Below are 22,619 nucleotides of genomic sequence, written 5' to 3' on the forward strand. Positions count from 1 at the left end.
CTCTTTGATAATGAAGTTAATTGAAGATTCAAGTTAAATGTCTGATTAACTGAGGATGCTGTTGCCACAGCAAGGGTCGTATTGTTTGCAAAGGCTATGTTAAACAGTATGAAGGTTCATCTCAGAAAATAGTTAAATAACATACTGTATTGCTGGGGTTGGCAACAGGCGGCCAAAATTGGCCTGCAACTGATTTTTTTGGGGGGCCACCAAAAGTTTTTAGTAGCCTAATTTGGAGGGGGATTTCTGTTTTTTATTTTATTTTTAATACTAACATCTCCAGGAATTCAGCTAAGAATTTGTTTAATTTAGGAAGTCTGTTCCCAAGTATTCCCACAAATAAATTAAAAGATGTGATCATGTCTGTAATAAAGGTATGAAATTATTGTTATTTTCAAATATAATCTATTTTGGGGCTTAGTTGTGGTCAATTTGCAGTGTAGAAATTATTAGAATTATGCTCCGGCCCCGACCATCTGCTCCGACAAAAATCGTCCTGCGGCTGAATCTAGTTGCCTACCTGCCTGGCCTGCCGTAAAACAGTTGTAGGATAGGCTAACTGTAGTGAGGATCTGCATTTTCTGCGCACCAAATTATCGGAGAATCTTGCCAAATGTGTGTTTGTGTGTGTGTATGTATATATATGTGTGTGTGTATATATATATATATATATAAGTTTTATATATACACACACATACATATATATATATATATATTTATTTATTAGGCCTAGCTGTGTATGTGTCACGGTCTGATTTTTTTTTGTGGAGCGTTCTGGCCTACAGCAGGAAAGTAGAGTGAGACAGACCCCAGTCAGCATAGTGAGCAGAATCCGCTAGCATCACATGCCGCTACCTGCTCTCCTCCTCCAACATGGATCAGTGTTTGGCAGTGACGTCACCTGTCACCGCCCTGCCTGCCTGCAGTATCCGTGACTCCAGATGATGAAGACAGGAGAAGCGGCCTTGCGATGAATTGGGAGGAAAATAAGCCATCACAGGATGATATACTGCTTTAAACTTGGCAACGGAGGTATCGAACGATGTTCATTTTACGGCGCATATACGATGGATATAGTATTATACCGAATGGAGGGAGCGGTGGACTGTGCTTCCCTTTGGGCTTCTTTCTGGGGGCTTTTCAGTTTGAGAGCGCTTTTGCAAGCGCTTCCACGGTATGGGCGATTTAGTAAGGACATCCACGAGTCTATAAACATCAGCAATACAATAGTTTTGGGCAATATCGTGGAATATTTATTTTCTCTAAAGATTCTGGAATAGGATTATATAGGTGGAGCTGCGGTTTATTTAATAAAACATGAGCCCAGCTCCGTACACTGTGGTCCCAATTTATGGGTTGATTTATTGCTGTTGATGTTCGAGTATCATGAGTCGCGGATTTTCTAATGAACGCGGATCATTTTGGGCATCCTAAATGTTACACCTGCATGGCATGACCTTAAATTGATAGACTACGAGATTATAAACATTTGCTCGTGCGTGGAGACCCTCTAGGCTACCTAATTTAGAGTGACACGATAGCATCTCCCCATGGAGAATATTTATGCAACCCGACGCAGTGTTTTAATTGAGATGACAAGAGACATGTCATGGGTCTTTTGTTCAGGCTATAGGCTGCTGGTGATAAGACCCTCAAATGCTCCACTTTTTCCTCCCAAATAATGTTTTATAGCCTACTACTGTCATCAGTGAGGAACATCAATAACATCAATAATTATTATCACTGTGGTTGGCTTTTGCCATTGGAAATGACAGACTGATCCAATTATTGTCCAGAGGTGCTCTCTCTCTTTCTCTAGTAAGATTTAAATATTGAGAAACCCCAGGCCGACTGTGACCATGTCGAAAGCTGCCACTAAAGAGAAAAAATCATTCAGCAAGAAGCTCTTCCGAAGGGGCTCTGTGCGCTCGGTGGGGAGCTTTATGAACAGAGTTCTCAGGACCCTGTCTACTCTGTCCCATTTCGGCAACGAGGAGCATCAAGATGAAGAGAAGGACGATGCCAGTTCCATCCCGGCCACCACAGGTGGCTCTGTCCCCTCCGACGACAGTGACTGTGGCGGGTTCCTATTCGGGGACAAGGTCCCCGGAGTTGCCGGACTCAAGAACCATGGCAACACCTGTTTCATGAACGCTATCTTGCAATGTCTGAGCAACACGGAGCTATTTGCTGAATATCTAGCATTGGAACAATACCGTGGAGAGGACAACAGTACCAATGACAAATCGACTGAACCGAATAAACCGAAGTCAACAAACGGTGTCTGTATCCAAAGAAAGGGACACCAGCAGGAGTCAGGTGAAGTCACGGAGCAACTTTCTGGTCTCGTCCGCGCTCTGTGGACGTTTGAGTACACCCCACAACACAGTCGCGAATTCAAGGTATGTGGATGCACCCGCTGGCAACTGTGAATGGTGTGCATTGTTTTTGATCGTTGTCTATTGTTTGATGGAAATAGGATTAATCTGATGGATTATGAACTGCAATGGGCGCGCACTGGAAAGTCATTCAAATAGTTGGCATGGGTTATTGTTGCAATGCAGTACGTGACTAACATGCACCTGCCAACCGTTACAATGTAACCGCAAAACATGCAATTGATGTGTCAATTGTTTCATTTGTTCGTTCTGTCATGGTGTTACTTTGTTGCAGAAACTCGCGCCAGTTTCATGTACAGTAAAACCAAGCTACTGGCTGTGAGGGGATTGAAAGTGTCAACCAAAGCACTGTAGGCCTACTATTGATACATTCGAAGTGTCTGTCATTAGCAGAAACATATCATTCGCCGTTGATGAGTATGTGTGTTAGATAGAGCATGTAGGCTAGGTGTGTTTGAGAAGGGCTAGAGAAAAAAACCTGCACACTCAGTCCAGTAGAATGGTAGCCTGTGACCCACGTGACTACACAGCGAGGAAGACTTCCAGAGCTGGTGTCAAACAGACTAGTAGAATGGTTGGCCAATCCTGGATTAGTGCATAGGCCTTGAGTGCTTTGCAGTTCAGGAGATATACACACGATTCACTTCCAACGGATATCTGGATGCACTAGTTGAGAGCACACATTCAGGGCAGTCCTGAGCCGTTGCATACAGTATATCAGGAGTCAAGAAGATACATTGCCTTCAGAAAGTATTCATACCCCTTGACTTATTCCACATTTTGTTGTGTTACAGCCTGATGTCTCACCAATCTACACACAGTACCCTATAATGACAGTCAAAATATATATTTTTGATTATTGTATACATTTATTGAAAATAAAATACAGAAATATCACATTTACATAAGTATTCACACCCCTTTGCGATGACACTCTTAACTGAGTTTAGGTACATCCAATTTCCGTTGATCATCCTTGAGATGACACTAGAACACCTGTGGCCAATTCAATTGTTTGGATATGATTTAGAAAGAAGCACGCCTGTCTATGCATTTGTAAGTATTCAGACCCCTTCAATTTTATCCACATTTTGTTATGTTACAGCCTTATTCTAAAATGGATTAAATCGTTTTCCCCCCTCATCAATCTACACACAATACCCCATAATGACAAAGCAAAAACAGGTTTTTAGAATTTTTAGCAAATTAATATATATACAGTGGGGAGAACAAGTATTTGATACACTGCCGATTTTGCAGGTTTTCCTACTTACAAAGCATGTAGAGGTCTGTAATTTTTATCATAGGTACACTTCAACTGTGAGAGATGGAATCTAAAACAAAAATCCAGAAAATCACATTGTATGATTTTTAAGTAATTAATTTGCATTTTATTGCATGACATAAGTATTTGATACATCAGAAAAGCAGAACTTAATATTTGGTACAGAAACCTTTGTTTGCAATTACAGAGATCATACATTTCCTGTAGGTCTTGACCAGGTTTACACACACTGCAGTAGGGATTTTGGCCCACTCCTCCATACAGACCTTCTCCAAATCCTTCAGGTTTCGGGGCTGTCGCTGGGCAATACGGACTTTCAGCTCCCTCCAAAGATTTTCTATTGGGTTCAGGTCTGGAGACTGGCTAGGCCACTCCAGGACCTTGAGATGCTTCTTACGGAGCCACTCCTTAGTTGCCCTGGCTATGTGTTTTGGGTCGTTGTCATGCTGGAAGACCCAGCCACGATAAATGTTCAAAGCTCTTACTGAGGGAAGGAGGTTGTTGGCCAAAATCTCGCGATACATGGCCCCATCCATCCTCCCCTCAATACGGTGCAGTCGTCCTGTCCCCTTTGCAGAAAAGCATCCCCAAAGAATGATGTTTCCACCTCCATGCTTCACGGTTGGGATGGTGTTCTTGGGGTTGTACTCATCCTTCTTCTTCCTCCAAACACGGCGAGTGGAGTTTAGACCAAAAAACTATATTTTTGTCTCATCAGACCACATAACTCTGGATCATCCAGATGGTCATTGGCAAACTTCAGACGGGCCTGGACATGTGCTGGCTTGAGCAGGGGGACCTTGCGTGCGCTGCAGGATTTTAATCCATGACGGCGTAGTGTGTTACTAATGGTTTTCTTTGAGACTGTGGTCCCAGCTCTCTTCAGGTCATTGACCAGGTCCTGCCGTGTAGTTCTGGGCTGATCCCTCACCTTCCTCATGATCATTGATGCCCCACGAGGTGAGATCTTGCATGGAGCACCAGACCGAGGGTGATTGACCGTCATCTTGAACTTCTTCCATTTTCTAATAATTGCGCCAACAGTTGTTGCCTTCTCACCAAGCTGCTTGCCTATTGTCCTGTAGCCCATCCCAGTCTTGTGCAGGTCTACAATTTTATCCCTGATGTCCTTACACAGCTCTCTGGTCTTGGCCATTGTGGAGAGGTTGGAGTCTGTTTGATTGAGTGTGTGGACAGGTGTCTTTTATACAGGTAACGAGTTCAAACAGGTGCAGTTAATACAGGTAATGAGTGGAGAACAGGAGGGCTTCTTAAAGAAAAACTAACAGGTCTGTGAGAGCCGGAATTCTTACTGGTTGGTAGGTGATCAAATACTTATGTCATGCAATAAAATGCAAATTAATTACTTAAAAATCATACAATGTGATTTTCTGGATTTTTGTTTTAGATTCCGTCTCTCACAGTTGAGGTGTACCTATGATAAAAAATGACAGACCTCTACATGCTTTGTAAGTAGGAAAACCTGCAAAATCGGCAGTATATCAAATACTTGTTCTCCCCACTGTATATATATATATATATATATATATATATATATACTGAAATGTCACATTTACATAAGTATTCAGACCATTTACTCAGTACTTTGTTGAAGCACCTTTGGCAGCGATTACAGCCTTGAGTCTTCTTGGGTATGACGCTACAAGCTTGGCACACCTGTATTTAGGGAGTTTCTCCCATTCTTCTCTGCAGATCCTCTCAAGCTCTGTCAGGTTGGATGGGGTGCGTCACTGCACAGCTATTTTCAGGTCTCTCCAGAGATGTTTGATCGGGTTCAAGTCCGAGCTCTGACTGGGACACTCAAGGACATTCAGAGACTTGTCCCAAAGCCACTCCTGCGTTGTTTCAGCTGTGTGCTTAGGGTCGTTGTCCTGTTGGAAGGTGAACCTTCGCCCCAGTCTTAGGTCCTGAGTGCTTTGGAGCAGGTTTTCATCAAGGATCTCTCTGTACTTTGCTCGGTTCATCTTTCCCTCGATCCTGACTAGTCTCCTAGTCCCTGCTGCTGAAAAACATCCCCACAGCATGATGCTGCCACCACCAGCTTCACCGTAGGGATGGTGACAGGTTTTCTCCAGATGTGACGCTTGGCATTAAGGCCAAAGAGTTCAGTCTTGGTTTCATCAGACCAGAGAATCTTGTTTCTCATGGTCTGAGAGTCCTTTAGGTGCCTTTTGGCAAACTCCAAGCGGGCTGTCATGTGCCTTTTACTGAGGAGTGGCTTCCGTCTGGCCACTCTACCATAAAAGCCTGATTGGTGGAGTGCTGCAGAGATGGTTGTCCTTCTGGAAGATTCTCCCATCTCCACAGTGGAACTCTGGATCTCTGTCAGAGTGACCATCGGGTTCTTTGTCACCTCCCTGACCAAGGCCCTTCTCCCCCGATTGCTAAGTTAGGCCGGGCTGCCAGCTCTAGGAAGAGTCATAGTGGTTCCAAACTTCTTCCATTTAAGAATGATGGAGGCCACTCTGTTCTTGGGACCTTCAATGTTGCAGACATTTTTTGGTACCCTTCTCCAGATCTGTGCCTCGACACAATCCTGTCTCGGAGCTCTACGGACAATTCCTTCGACCTCATGGCTTGGTTTTTGCTCTGACATGCACTGTCAATTGTGGGACCTTTTATTGACAGGTGTGTGCCTTTCCAAATCATGTCCAATCAATTGAATATACCACAGGTGGACTCCAATCAAGTTGTAGAAACATCTCAAGGATGATCAATGGAAACAGGATGCAGCTGAGCTCAATTTCGAGTCTCATAGCAAAGGGTCTGAATACTTATGTAAATAAGGTATTTCTGTTTTTATTTTAAATACATATGCAAAAATTTCTAAAAACATGTTTTCGCTTTGTCATTATGGGGTATTGTGTGTAGATTGATGAGGACATATTTTTTATTTAATCCATTTTAGAATAAGGCTGTAATGTAACAAAATGTGGAAAAAGGCAAGGGGTCTGAATACTTTCCAAATGCACTGTAAGGTCACACAGTTGACAGTGCATGTCAGAGCAGAAACTATACCATGAAGTCCAAGGAACTGTCCATAGAGCTCTGAGATTGTGATGAGGCATATAGGGTATAAAACCATTTCTAGAGTGTTGAAAGTTTCCAAGAGGACAGGGATCTCCATCATTAGTAAATGGAAAAAATATGGAACTACCCAGACTCTGCCTAGACCTGGCCATCCGACCAAACTGAGCAATCGGGCAAGCAGGACCTTGGTCAGGGAGGTGACCAAGAACCCAATGACCGCTCTGACAGAACTGCAGAGTTCCTTGGTTGAGATGGGAGAACTTGCCAGAAGGACAACAGTATCTACAGAACTTCACCAATCTGAGCTATATGGGAGAGTGGCCAGACGGAAGCCACTCCTGAGAAAAAGGCACATGACAGCACACCTGAAGTTTGCAAAATTGCATGTAAAAGACTCTGAGATCATAAGGCAAAAGATTCTGTGGTCTGATGAGATAAATATTGAACGCTATGTCTGGAGAAAAACAGGCACAGCTCATCACCCATCTTACACCATCCCTACCTACCATGACGCATGGTGGTGGCAGCATCATGCTATGGGGATGCTTTTCAGCAGCAGGGACTTGGAGACTGGTAAGGATAGAGGGAACAATGAATGGAGCCAAATACAGGCAATTCCTTGATGAGAACCTGCTTCAGAGTGTAAATGACCTTAGACTGGGGAGAAGATTTACGTTCCAACAGCACAATGACCCCAAGCATACAGCCAAAGCAACGCTGGAATGGCTTCAGAACAAAATGTCAAAGTCTTTGAGTGGCCCAGCCAAAACTCAGACTTAAATCCCATTGAAAATCTGTGGAAAGACTTGAAGATTGTCGTTCACCGCCGCTCACCATCTAACTTAGTAGAGCTTGAGAAAATCTGTAAGGAAGAATAGGAGAAAATCCCCAAATCCACATGTGCAAAGCTGATACAGGCATATCCAAGACGACTCAAAGCTTTAATTGCCACCAAAGGTGCTTCTACAAAGTATTTACTCATAGCAAAGAGGTGTGAATACTTATGTAAATTAGATATTACTGTATTTCATTTTCAACACATTTGCAAAAATGTCTCAACATGTTTTCACTTTGTCATTATGGGGTATTGTGTGTAGATGGGTGAGGGAAAAAAATTATATTTACTCCATTTTGAATTCACGCTGTAACAGAACAAAATGGGGAATAAGTCAAGGGGTATGAATACTTTCAGAAGGCACTGTACATATCCATTAGAGCCACAGGGCCTAACAAACAAGATTAATGAAAAAGGAAGAACCACCCAAAACATTAATTGTTAATACATGAGTGATCAATAGTTACATGTACGCCTATATCAAAATTATGAATATGTTCACAGATACAGTGGCTTGCGAAAGTATTCACCCCCCTTGGCATTTTTCCTATTTTGTTGCCTTACAACCTGGAATTAAAATGGATTTTTTGGGGGTTTGTATCATTTGATTTACACAACATGCCTACCACTTTGAAGATGCTAAATATTTTTTACTGTCAAACAAACAAGAAAAAAGACAAAAAAACTGAAAACTTGAGCATGCAAGTTTCACCCCCCCAAAGTCAATATTTTGTAGAGCCACCTTTTGCAGCAATTACAGCTGCAAGTCTCTTGGAGTATGTCTCTATAAGCTTGGCACATCTAGCCACTGGGATTTTGCCCATTCTTCAAGGCAAAACTGCTCCAGCTCCTTCAAGTTGGATGGGTTCCGCTGGTGTACAACAATCATACCACAGATTCTCAATTGGATTGAGGTCTGGGCTTTGACTAGGCCATTCCAAGACATTTAAATATTTCCCCTTAAACCACTTGAGTGTTGCTTTAGCAGTATGCTTAGGGTCATTGTCCTGCTGGAAGGTGAACCTCTGTCCCAGTCTCAAATCTCTGGAAGAATGAAACAGGTTTCCCTCAAGAATTTCCCTGTATTTAGCGCCATCCATCTTTCCTTCAATTCTGACCAGTTTCCCAGTCCCTGCCGATGAAAAACATCCCCACAGCATGATGCTGCCACCACCATGCTTCACTGTGGGGATGGTGTTCTCGGGGTGATGAGAGGTGTTGGGTTTGCACCAGACGTTTTCCTTGATTTCCAAAAAGCTCAATTTTAGTCTCATCTGACCAGAGTACCTTCTTCCATATGTTTGGGGAGTCTCCCACATGGCTTTCGGCGAACACCGCCACTCTTCCGTAAAGCCCAGCTCTGTGGAGTGTACGGCTTAAAGTGGTCCTATGGACAGATACTCCAATCAAACAAGTTATTTTTTTAATTTCACTTCACCAATTTGGACTATTTTGTGTATGTCCATTACATGAAATCCAAATAAAAATCCATTTAAATTACAGGTTGTAATGCAACAAAAAAGGAAAAAAACGCCATGGGATGGGGGATGAATACTTTTGCAAGGCAATGTATCTATACAACTCCATTAATGATAAGCCAATCATAAAAAAGTGTATGCTTTGGTTCCTGGTGATGATAATTAAAATGGACACATAACACGTTTATATTATATTATATCACCATGAACCAAAGCGTACACTTTTTTATGATTGGCTTATCATTAATTGAGTTGTTATATAGATATCTGCGAACATATTCATAATTTTGATATAGGCTTACTTGTAACCATTGATCACCTATGCATTAAAGTGTCAATTGTAATTATAGCCTACTGTATGCTTCTCTCGATTAATCAAATCAATTAGCAACAACCTCCAAGTAGCCTAGCAGTGGCAGATATGATGAATGGATGGATACAGGAGCAGTGAATCTTTGATCTGTTCCCTTTCACCTATCTGTTGGATCTCCCTAATCAGACAGAATTACAGGGTTTAGTTGAGAATGGCATAAACACTTTTGCCACTCAATCAATCAAATTTATGTTATAAAGCCCTTTTTACATCAGCAGTTGTCACAAAGTGCTTTACAGATACCCAGCCTAAAACCCCAAAGAGCAAGCAATGCAGATGCAGAAGCACAGTCGCTAGGAAAAACTCCCTAGAAAGGCAGGAATCTAGGAAGAAACCCAGAGAGGAACCAGCACATCTGGGACAAAGTAGCACGCCAAGGTAACACGCCCGGTGAAATCAAGTCATGGTTCCACAGATTTCTGACTTTCTGAAGAGCAGAGATGTTGTATTCCTGTAGAGTTTTCGATGGACATTGAAATGTGTAGCAGCATCTGAATCTACCAGCTTGTGTCCCAGCAGCTAGCCTGGTCAGCTTTCTACTGTTGTTTCCCCTTAGAAAGCTCAGGTGACCCTCCCATCACCAGCAGCAGAATGCCTTTCAAAGTCGCTCACTAAAGATTTCTCTGTAAACCTCCATTTCTTTGCACCAGGGATTTTCCTTTTGTCTATTTCAGTCTTATAATTACATGTCCTGCCTTACCGGTCAAAGTAAATATTGGAGTGGAATTGAATTGAACAGGCCCAGCCAGCAGCACACTGCTTATTCCTGACACTGTTTCTATTTCCGTCCATTTTTCTCCCTTTGGTTGTCAGCCAGAGAACAAACTGTCTTATTCTATATAGATTATTCACTCTGGAGTGTAGGGCCACGGTCATATCTGTGAAGTTGGCTGTGTTTACACAGGCAGCCCAATTCTGATATTGTTTTCACTAATCTGTCTTTTGACTTGATTTGATGTGAAAAGATCTGATGTGATTGGTCAAAAGACCAATTATTGGAAAAAAAGATCAGAATTGGGCTGCATGTGTAGACACAGCCATTGAGGCTCCTTCCCTAGAGACATTGGACTCTTTTAAAATATGCAAGTTATTTATAAAGAGAGAGTGTGTTTATATGTTTTGTATTGATTGATTGAGCTACATTTTATCTCCATAACTCAGCGCTTACTATCAGTCCCAACCTTCATCAGTTAAATGTTTGGTTAGTCGTGTTTTAATTGGTATTGGCTCAGTTTTGCATGGCAGGTCACTTCACAGGTCTACCTGATTAGTTAATTGCTTAAGACACAGTATAAAACAGGTGTGTTCAGAATGTTTGATAGAGTCTGAAAAGATGAGAGGTTGGTTTTAGCACCTTTGAACTGCCAAGCCATTTAGTTGTTTTGTCTTGCTTATTTTGCACAATAAATTAAGTATTTTATACAGTTGTATTATCAGTGTACTTTTTAAGCCATTAAGTGGAAAGACGATGGCCGGCCTTGTCACAATATCTCTGAGCTGGGTTGTTGAGTAAAGCGTTAAAAAGTACATTATACCGGGCTCCTCTTACACCTCATTTCTTCATGTTTGCGTCATCAAGTTTCTTGGTAGCCAATAGCCATATTGTATTGGAGCTAACTTTAGTTTCCACCATTGACATTAGAAGGTATAGACCCTTTTCATATCACGACCATGTTGAATTGGATATGAGGCTGAGCAGACAGGATATAGCTGCTGTCTGAGGCCACATCATTGAGAACCAAACTTGAGAGCACTTACAAACTCATTAACGAGACATTAATGAGATACACAAGGGGATAACCCTATCCATTTTCCTGTACATAGACTGATGGATCGAGTGATAAATCTCCACTGTCAATTGACTAATTAGGCCATTATACAAATGTAATTGTTTAATTACATATCATCAGTAGTTTACCTGGCTGTGTTATACTGCATTACACTTAAATCCCATAGGCAGATTATGCAGATGTATTAAACAAGCTTACCAGAACTCAACAGCACTCAACCTCCATTTTACCTTGTCGTTTTTCTGGTTAGATATTTTACTGTGGCATACAATGATACAGCATACATACAGTAAACATTCTAGACCTACTCTACATTTCACCTTTAGTATGCACACAGAGGCTTTGGTTTGAGTGCTTGCTCTTTCAATACATCATGCTTTGCATAAAGTGCTGGGGCTGCAGTGCTAATGTTTTCAAAAGGAGAAGTGTTTCCCTATGGGATTTACTGGGAGGAGCAGTGCTCAGTCTTCTGATTGCATCGTTGCCCTTGTGTGACATTTGATAGCCAGTGACCAGAGGTGACTACAGCTGGCCTGGAAGGATGGCTCCGTCGCTACACACTGAGGTGTCCTCAAATGACTAAACCTGTCACTGTAGTTGTACAGTAGTTGCATGTACTGTCCAACATAGAGAAAGGAGCATGTTGTTGCAATAATGCCTTTTCCAACCAACATTTTGGTTTGCTTCGACTACTGCTCTACAGCCATCTGTTTAATGCCTGACATGAACTTGTAACCTTACCTTGACTCATACCATTCATCTTTGAATTTGTGTGTTCCAGAACGTTGTGTCGAAGAGCGCCCTGCAGTTCCGGGGCAACGCCCAGCACGATGCCCAGGAGTTCCTGCTGTGGCTCCTGGACAGAGTTCACGAGGACCTCAACAACATCGTCCTGCCCAGCAGCAGACCCCCCAGGAAGGTAACCAACTTTACTTGGACATGCTGTCGTTCACTACATCAGTTACAAGTTGGGGATTATATCTCAGACAGTTGAATGATATTAGATATAGCCTATAGCCATGTCTGGTAGCATCGCTGCCAACTGTACTGGTTATGAAGCTTCTAGACTGTGGATTGGTACCTTTCTGTACTGAACAGACAGCATTGTATTTCCTCCAACTGTATCGTAATAATAATAATAATAATAATATGCCATTTAGCAGACGCTTTTATCTCAAGCGACTTACAGTCATGTGTGCATTCATTTTTATGTATGGGTGGTCCCGGGGATCGAACCCACTACCCTGGCGTTACAAGCGCCATGCTCTACCAATTGTGCTACAGAGGACCACCCATACGTCTGGATTGTATCCCCCTTTACTGCATTCCCATTGTTGTTTCTCCCTTAACTGTCAATTACCTGATTGTATTTACTTTGTTGTATTTTCTTTATCTCGTGTTACTCTCTTCGGCGTTAATGTGGGCTGTTAAGGATCTATCTCCTGACTAACTGCTGTGTTACTATATGTTGTCTCTCCTGACTGTCATCTGTCTGCTCGCTGTCTCTGTAGCCTCCGTTGGAGGAAGAAAATGTCCCTGAAGGATCCTCATTACCAGCAGCTGGCTCTTTCGTACAAGAGCTATTTCAGGCTCAATACAGGTTAGTCACTCCTCAAAAGAATCCTCTGATTGACACCCCACTGCACTCTTACAGAATATAGTTACGATAGATAGACACGTACTGTAGAAAGAGTAGACCCTAACACAAGTGAGTTAGCCAGTTTTCGAATGCTAATTTGACAACTAACGTTTGGCTCGTTGTGAATGTAGTTTTTACATTGAGACAGGCAGTGCATTGTCAAATGTTACAGTGGTTGGAAGTGAATATGATATTTCTTGTCTCCACACAAATAGGTCCTCCCTGACTTGCCCTCACTGCCAGAAACAGAGCAACACCTTTGACCCTTTCCTCTGCATCTCACTGCCCATCCCGGTACCACACACTCGGTAAGACGATATCTAATATCTTGGTAAGGCAATATCTGATACACAAACAGTATACCCCACTACAAATTACAGAAAGACCGGGTCTTGTTCTGCTGTATTTGATCTCAACTTACAACAGAGTGTCAAACTTGGCAGTGATACACAGAAGGATGCCAGAGACAAACCACAAACAATGTAGAAGCAGGATGAGATGATGTTGTTCCTTGAAGCGTGGGTAAGATAACTCAATTGTCCTGTGTGTCCCTCCCAGGCCCCTGTATGTGACAGTGGTGTACCAGGGAAAGTGTTCCCACTGTATGAGAGTGGGTGTGGCTGTGCCTCTCTCCAGCACTGTGTCCAGACTGAGAAACGCTGTGTCCCAGGAGACCAAAATACCCTCTGAACAGGTACCATGTCCAATACCTTTGAAATCAAGCCTCAAAGTGTAAACATGTATACAGATGAACTGATAGGAGACAAGTGAAACTGTCTGCAATGAATGAAAATGCCCACTCTACTAAAAAGCAATCTTCAGCACTATTCAAACTGAAACATAAAATGTCAACACTATTACATTCAAAACTTGAGGCATTGAGTAGGTATTTAAGTGGTAGTCATGCTCATGCATGATTAAAGTAGGTGTTTGTTTTGATAGGGACTAAAGACCCTTGTGAGCATCTTCATTACAGAGAAATCTATTGTCTCAGCCTTCAACAATCCACTGTTTGTGTTTGATGTGTCCCCTAGAGTCATGATGGGAGGCTCAGATCATGTGATATTGTTTGCTCATCCTATTTTATATGGTCCTCTACTCTGTATAAATCCTGATTTACTGTGTATTGATGAATGTGTATTAATCAATCTTATGAATCTTACATGAATTTCATATGAATAAACCACTCCTTTTGAGTTTTTGTAGCCCTTTACACTCGTACCCGTATACGAGTTGAAAAATGGCAGATTTGGGCACTGATAAACGCCTAAATTGGAATGCAGTGCTTGTACAGTAACCTGCTATACATGACGTCAGAGCTCTGGCTCTGCGCTTCAAAATGCTGTATGGGTTTTGACTGACAGCCGTTCTGAACTTGAGCACCTCGCGCGACAAAAAGTTGCCCCCATCCCTCCTGCTAATTGGGCAACTTTTGCGAATGTTTTGTTGTCTGGGAAAAGTGAGAGAAATGCTGTAAATTAAAAGGACTATATATTTTGAAAGATGAGACGTTGAGGATTATAATAAATACAGCTTTGATGGCATACAAGCAAGCCACTTCACATTTCCAAATCATAAGAGTCATGTCAAAATCGAATCAAATAAAATTGTATTTGTCACATGCACTTAATACAACGGGTGTAGACATAACCATGAAACACTTGCTTACGAACCCTTCCCACCGATGCGGATTTAAAAAATGGTAATAAAAATAGTAACACAAGACGAATAAAATACACAATATACAGTGTCAGCGTTTATTATCACTATGTTTGATGTACAGTTACAAGATGATATGGCGTCATACCCTGGGTTGTTCTAAACAGAATGAATCTATGTTTGTCTATTGTGAAGAAAATGTGCCGCGGCGCACGCACCTAAATGCACTCGTCTCCTTTCTATGCGCACCAAAATTATGATCTGTTTCCCTGAATTGCATTGTGAAAGCCTAACACTTTAATATCGTATTTTATTACTTAGCTAGTCATGTTCGCAATAGAACAAGCTTTCAAATGATGCCCACCTGACCCAGATTACGATTTATAATGGCTTGTTAATTGTGTGATGGCGGGAATGAAGGATTGTGTTCCAAACAAAACAGCTACAAGTGTGCTTGCTCTAGTTCCTCAACGGCACAGCTAGGAGAGCTCAAAACAGTACCTTATATACTGAACAAAAATATAAACGCAACATGTAAAGTGTTTGGTCCCATGTTTCATGAGCTGAAATAAAAGATCCCAGAAATGTTCCATACGCACAAAAAGCTTATTTCTCTAACATTTTGTGCACAAATTTGTTTACATCCCTGTTAGTGAGCATTTCTCCTTTGCCAATATAATCCATCCACCTGACAGGTGTGGCATATCAAGAAGCTGATTAAACACCTTGTGCTGGGGACAATAAAAGGCCACTTTAAATGTGTAGTTTTGTCACACAACACAATGCCACAAATGTCTCAAGTTTTGAGGCACGTGCAATTGGCATGCTGACTGCAGGAATATCCACCAGAGCTGTTGCCAGAGAATTTAATGTTCATTTCTCTACCATAAGCCACCTCCAACGTCGTTTTAGAGAATGAAACTGTGGGTTTGCACAACCGAAGAATTTCTGCACAAACTGTCAGAAACCATCTCAGGGAAGCTCATCTGCGTGCTTGTCGTCCTCACCAGGGTCTTGACCTGACTGCAATTTGGTGTCGTAACCGACATCAGTGGGCAAATGCTCACCTTTGATGGCCACTGGCATGCTGGAGAAGTGTGCTCTTCACGGATGAATCCCGGTTTCAACTGTACCGGAAGATGGTGTCGTGTGGGGGAGCGGTTTGCAACGTTGTGAACAGAGTGCCCCATGATGGCGGTGGGGTTATGGAATGGGCAGGCATAAGCTACAGCCAAATAATACAATTGCATTTTATCGATGGCAATTTGAATGCACATAGATACCGTGACGAGATCCTGAGGCCCATTGTCGTGCCATTCATCCGCCGCCATCACCTCATGTTTCAGCATGATAATGCACAGCCCCATGTCGCAAGGATCTGTACACAATTCCTGGAAGGTGAAAATGTCCCAGTTCTTCCATGGCCTGCATACACACCAGACCTTACCTATTGAGCATGTTTGGAATGCTCTGGATCGACGTGTACGACAGCATGTTTCAGTTCCTGCCAATATCCAGCAACTTCGCACAGCCATTGAAGAGGAGTGGGACAACATTCCATAGGCTACAATCAACAGCTATGCGAAGGAGATGTGTCGCGCTGCATGAGGCAAATGGTGGTCCCACCAGATGCTGACTGGTTTTCTGATCCACGCCCCTACCTTTTTTTTAAAGGTATCTGTGACCAACAGATCCATATCTGTATTCCCAGTCATGTGAAATCCATAGATTAGGGCCTAATGAATGTATTTCAATTGACTGATTTCCTTATATGAACTGTAACTCAGTAAAATATTTGAAATTGTTGCATGTTGCGTTTATATTTTTGTTCAATGTAGTTTAAGACTCTTCTTTGAGTCATAAAAGTGTATTGAAATTATTTAGGAACTGTGCACACTTTGGAGAGGTGTGTGGCCACTTGGAGACACCAGTTAGTCCTCTCACTCAAACCCTTTTAGTTTATGTTGCACCTACCCCACATTTTCCAGGAATACTTTTTATCATGTTACTGAATATATCCAGAATATTTTCAGATTTCATTATGAAGAAATGCGGCGAAAAGTACAGTAAATGTAAAATGCACATAAAATCAATAGTGTAATGTTTGGATTCAGTCTTGTGTCAGGTGAACTGTTGTGTCCTCACCTTTGGTCTAGTAATTGTCCCATAATCTCCTAAATGTTCCCTTTCAATTGCTACCGTGGTTATGCATATGCTTTTCATATTTCTTCTGCAAGAAACATTTCAATTTAGCCCTATCCATATAGGCCAATTCCCACTAGTGTAAAGGGTTATACCTTTGTGAGACCTTCCTCTATGCTGGCCAAAATGTTACTAGAGGTCCAAATCTTAATTGTATTTAATGAGATTAACCCTATCTCTGTTAATGATCCATATGTGTGTGCAGATTGTCCTTACTGAAATGTACTCCGATGGCTTTCACCGCTCCTTCTGTGACGATGATGACGACCTTGAGATCATTCAAGAGAGCGACTCCATATTTGCCTTTGAAACACCTGAGCTGTTTAGACCAGAGCAGATCCGCTCTCAGCGAGGTATGACTTCATGTTATGATTCCCCGTAAATCAGTTTAGCTCTGGGCCGTATTAAGGCGGTAAGAGTCTAGATTAGATTACAAATGGATTAGCAATTGGATTTAATTGGAAATCATGTTTAATCTGGATGTGATTACCTATGTTCACCCTCACTGCATATGCGTGTACATTATCTTTGGGAAACATGTATTTGATAGCCCAATAAGAACTGGGTATACAGATATGTGTCCCTATTCCAGAATCCAACATATTGCGCTGGTTAACAGCCTTAGTCAACACATTTGCATCTCACTGACCTGAAGCAGGCTTTGATCTTTGACATCATTAAACCTTACGATAATGTGACCGCAACCACAGCTTGGGTAGTTTCGATATAGAACTCAAAGTTTGTTCATACAGTGCTGTGTATACATTTACAGTATATACTGTAATGTGTTGCAGGAAGTCCCCATGCTAATCTGAACCAGAACAATTTGAAGTATGGGACAGACAACAACAGGCTACAGGTGTCAACAAAAATGGAAGAGTCAGTGAGTCCCCCTCTGAGCCCCAATAAGAACAGCGGAGCTGACAAGATCATTCTGCTGGTGTGTAACAGAGCCTGTGCTGGACAGCAGGGACGCAGGTACACAAAGCAACTCCTCAAGATTTCAACATTAAGCATTCCAGTTTAATATGGTCAAGCAAAATAGTACCGGGAAAATAAGATCTCGAGGAACATGTTCATACAGTGCAGCTGAAAACAAAGTTGAAATAGTTATGATGGATGTGGAAAATCTTGTTCTTCACCTTGACGATTCTAGGTTTGGTCATCCGTTTGTGCTGTATCTGGAGCGGACTGTCACCTGGGACATTCTGCAGAAGGAGATCCTGGAGAAGATGCGTCACCTTTTGCGTCCTGGGGTCTTTGTCCAGGTAGGTGCAGGTTATCCACACAGACACTCATTCAACACAGACACACACACACAGCACACACTTGTACACGGTGTAACTAAATGTATTGCCGTCCCTCAGGTTGGGCCCTTCAGTTTGCGTGTAGTGGGGGTGGTTGGAATCACGTATCTCTTACCTCAAGAGGAGCAACCACTGTGCCACCCTTCTGTGGAGAGGTAATGTCACCCAGCGCCACCAGAGGGCGCTTGTCTCTCACAGATAGAGGACCACTAGCAAGAGTTAGCATTAGCATTGTGGTCAAACCTTCAATGACGTGTTCAACCTTTCAGTGTGTTTAGCCTTTTGTTCAACCCTTCCATGGTTTTTCACATGCTAAACCTTCTGGGTTGTTGTTCCATATGTAGCGTGCCCTGTTTTCCACATTGAGCTGTCATAGGGCTCAAAGATAACATTGTATTGATTTCCTATTGATCCAATGTTTGTTTGCAGAGCGTACAAATCTTGCGGTCCAGGAGGCCCCCCACATGTCAAGATTGTGGTGGAATGGGACAAAGAGACAAAAGACTAGTAAGTGTAATGAGGCAAAAAACACTATGCTGAGAGGGAAAGACACTCACCTCTTTCATCATGATCCAGTGCACACATTTAGCATTGACTAGCACTCACTGTTTCTCTTTGAAGAGAATGTGAATGTGAATGTTAATTCAAAGCGATTGATGTGACTGAGGTCTCAGAAGTTTCCCTAGTTTCTGTTTGTCAACACAATTTGATATAACTTTCATGGTTTCCTTTGAAGCTTGTTGTGTGACCTCTGTGTGAGCTGTGTATTTCTTATGTCTGACTGCAGTCTGTTCAAACGCACCGAGGACGAGTACATCCCAGATGCTGAGAGTGTACGTCAACAGAAAGACGGACATCTGCAGCCTCAGACGTGCTCCCTCGCCCAGTGCTTTCAGCTCTACACCAAAGAGGAACAGGTACGTGTGCCTGTGTGTGTGTTTGCGTGCACATTCATTTGTTTGTGTGTTTGAGAGCTCTGCTCTGTGTTTCAGCTTGCTCCAGATGATGCCTGGCGCTGCCCACACTGCAAGCAGCTACAGCAGGGCAGCATCAAGTTGAGCCTCTGGACCCTGCCTGACATTCTTATATTGCACCTCAAACGCTTCAGACAGGTACGGTACACTACAGACCACTGCACTATACGTCAACATCATTCATACAACTACATAATCAAAGTGTATAAGCTCAGTTAGCATTATATTACCTCACGAATAAATTAAAAATAGTATTTAATTCAAAGTACACTTGTATAGATTATATTACTAGTGAATGTCAACACTGATATTGTGTTAATTCTTACACGCTCAGTCAGCATTTTAAACTCAATCAATCTGCATTAGCATAGTTAGCATTCCACACTCAACCAACATAATCAAATCTGTTGCTGTGCGTGTGTGTATGGTGTCCTCTCAGGACGGAGACCAGAGGATGAAGATGCAGAACATGGTGAAGTTTCCTCTGATCGGGATGGACATGGCGCCCCATATGGTCAAGCGGAGCCAGAGCAGCTGGAGCCTGCCCTCGCACTGGTCACCATGGAGACGACCTTACGGGATGGGCCGCGACCCCGAGGACTACCTGTATGACCTGTACGCTGTGTGTAACCACCACGGGACAATGGCGGGAGGTCATTACACAGGTTAGCTAACGACACACACGTATGGACACACACTCTAATATGTTCCGGCAGCAGTAGGGCTAGCAGTTGACAGGGTTGCTGACTCAAATCCCAATGGGGTTACAATGCTGTTGTGCCCTTGAGAAAGCCACTTACTCCATATATGTCTATCAAAAGGTGATTGGAACCCATATCCCTGCTCTTTTTTAGAAATTCAAATAATTCAAATCCACTGAATTATCCAGATAACATGATTATTGACTCTTCATCCCATCCTTATTGTGTTCTCTTCTGCAGCTCACTGTAAAAACTCCATCGATGGCATGTGGTACTGCTTTGACGACAGCGATGTCCAAGCCATATCTGACGATGAAGTCTGCAAGCAGAATGCCTACATACTGTTTTATCAAAGACGGGCCACCATCCCATCATGGTCTGCTAACAGCTCCGTTGCAGGTAAGAAAATATCAATTTGTTATTAAAAAACAATTTAATTCATAATTCTATGGAATGCAACATTTTTCAAGCAACAAGATGCAACAATGTCATAGATAGTACAGGGCTCCAGACTAACTTTTTCCCCTGGTGGCACCAGCCCATGATTTGGTCGCATCAAAAACAATTAATGGCGTCACGCAATAGAAAAATAAGTAATCATCATGTTCATTGATAGTGCTTTTTTAAGAACTGATGCAGTGCCTTAGACCACTACGCCACTCGGGAGTCATAGTTTTGATGTCTTCACTATTATTCTACAATGTAGAAAATAGTAAAAATAAAGAAAAACCCTTGAATGAGTAGGTGTGTCCAAACTTTTGACTGGTCCTGTGTGTCTAATATATACATGTATGATGTATATAGTGTATATATACATAGAGTATATGTCCTTTGTTTACTCCTCCCAGGTTCAACCAGCTCATCTCTGTGTGAACACTGGATCAGTAGGTTGATGGGGAGTCGTCCTCCCAGCCAGGCCTCATCCGGCTCCTCCAGACGCACTTCGCTGGCCTCCCTCTCGGAGTCGGCCGAGTTCGCTGGGGAACGCAGCGAAGACGATGGTGAGAGACAGCCTCTCATCCATATTTGTCAAGATGTTGCATTTCTGTGATATCAAATATGTTTTCACAACGATAGTACTTTGAACTAAAATGGATACAAAATATATAGTTATGATGACACTGCAGGCCTTATTTATACAGTAGCCTACTTTCAGTTGTTTTTGCAAAGCTGAAAAATCTGTATCGTTCTGTAATATAATTATTTAATATCAGACTTTACTAGCTTGAAACCCACTCATAAAAGAGGTGATGAACATGCACTCAGTCTATTCAACTCCACTTAGTTGTATCTCTCTGTCCCCTTCTGTTGAGGAGGCTTCTCTACCCGCCCGGCGGTGCGGAGCATCCAGAGACAGACCTTCTCCTCGCGCTCCAACATGGCCAGCCCTCTGGCCCTCAGCGAGAACGGCTCCAAGCCCTCCTGGTCCCTCTCCACCAAGCTCCATCTGCGCTCCAACTCTCCCTCGCGCTTCTCCCTGGAGTCCCACTCCTCCTCGCCCACCCTTGAGAGGATAGGCGAGGCGGTTGATGACAAGGTCTCCACCTCCTGCTTCAGCGGCTCGGCGAAACCCGAGGTAAGGGCCGGATGTAAGACACCCCTGGTGGTGGTGGAAGGTAATGCAGTGGCTAAAAGGCTCCTGGAGCAGGTGCACTCCAAGGCCGTTCCCCAGGCTGAGCTGAGGAGCTCCAGCCCGGCAGGGGGTAACAGTAACGTAGCCACGGTCGTGGAGCCAGGCAGCCCGGGTCAAAGAGTGATCGCTAAGGAGCCTAAACAACGAGGAGCAGGGGGAGTGGAGGGCGCCGGGGCCAGGAGAAACTCGGCGAAGACTGTTGAGTCTGAGAAGAGCCCCAAGAAGCACCCGTCCACCCCCTCCCCATCCCCCTCCCACACCTCCTCTGTGACCCACCCATCGTCACCTCCTCGAACCCAAGCCAAGAGCACGGCGGCCACAGCCAACCCCAAAGAAAAAAGCGAGGGTGCAGTCACCAAAACCAGCAAGACCTCCTTCGCCAAAACAGCCACCCCCACCAAAAAGGAGCCGTTGCAGACCCCAGAGACGCTTCACCCTGAAACAGCAAAGCAAAGGAAGGGAGGCTCCCCCGGGTCCCAGAGTTCCTCGGCACACCTGCCGAGGAAGACTTCGCCCAGAGGGACGGCGGAGAGGAGCTCCGCATCAGCGAGAACCAGAGCAGCCGAGAGGAGCGCCAGCCGGGAAACGTCACGGACCACCTCAGTGTCAGAGAGGGGGGTGAACCACGGTGGTCCCTCCTCCAGGGCCAGTGGTGTGTCTCGGGGAGGGGAGGTGGGTGCTGCTGGCCGGGGCGAAGGTAGGGTGGGGCGAGGGGCGGAGAGCAAGGCTGTGGGAAGGAGCACCAGCAGCAGCTCCTCCATGACCAGCCTGCGATCGTCCAGTGTGAGCGTGGCACCGGCAGCGGCCTCAGCAGCGCCGCCCAGGGGACCTTGTAGGAGCAGCAAGACGGAGGAAAAGGGGCTCAACTTCTTCAAGAGTGCCCTGAGGCAGAAAGAGACACGCAGGTCCACGGACGGGGGGAAGCCTACCACAACGGCCAAAGCAGGGACAGGCGAGGCTAAAGGCAGCCCAGAAGAGGGGGCTGGGGAGGGGACTGGAGAAGGGGCGGGGGACGGAGCAGCCAAGAGTACCCAGCAGGGGAACCCAGAGGCCCAGATGAACGCACCCTCGGCCAAAGAATCCTCCAAGACATCCAACCCTGCCAAACACTCTATACTGTCCTCCGCCAAGTCCAAGTCTTCCGGAGCAGAGACGGGCGGAGTGGAGAAAGCCTCTGCCAACGGGAAAAAACCTCCTGAAAAGCGGTTGCCGCCATCTCGAAAGATCCCCATCAATTCTTCACGAACCACCCAGAAGTCCAAGTGAAATATCTTTGGGGAACCCAAAACAATC

At 43.8% G+C, this 22,619-nt stretch overlaps 1 protein-coding gene across 1 annotated transcript; it reads left to right on the plus strand.

Moving 5' to 3' along the window:
• Positions 1 to 1,859: 1,859 nt before the first annotated feature.
• On the plus strand, positions 1,860 to 22,592 carry LOC311146733 (ubiquitin carboxyl-terminal hydrolase 31-like; the record flags this gene model as incomplete). The annotated part of the gene is made up of 16 exons (XM_084183294.1): positions 1,860 to 2,402; positions 11,993 to 12,130; positions 12,723 to 12,811; positions 13,066 to 13,158; positions 13,409 to 13,544; positions 16,917 to 17,064; positions 17,506 to 17,689; positions 17,868 to 17,979; positions 18,079 to 18,173; positions 18,448 to 18,525; positions 18,806 to 18,935; positions 19,011 to 19,130; positions 19,432 to 19,657; positions 19,934 to 20,092; positions 20,542 to 20,694; positions 21,010 to 22,592. The coding sequence occupies 16 exons, from the start codon at positions 1,860 to 1,862 to the stop codon at positions 22,590 to 22,592; spliced, it is 3,987 nt and encodes a 1,328-aa protein (XP_084039420.1).
• Positions 22,593 to 22,619: the final 27 nt, after the last annotated feature.

The sequence above is a fragment of the Coregonus lavaretus genome (assembly GCF_964263955.1).
Source record: "Coregonus lavaretus genome assembly, chromosome: 1".
NCBI classification, from domain to species: domain Eukaryota; kingdom Metazoa; phylum Chordata; class Actinopteri; order Salmoniformes; family Salmonidae; genus Coregonus; species Coregonus lavaretus.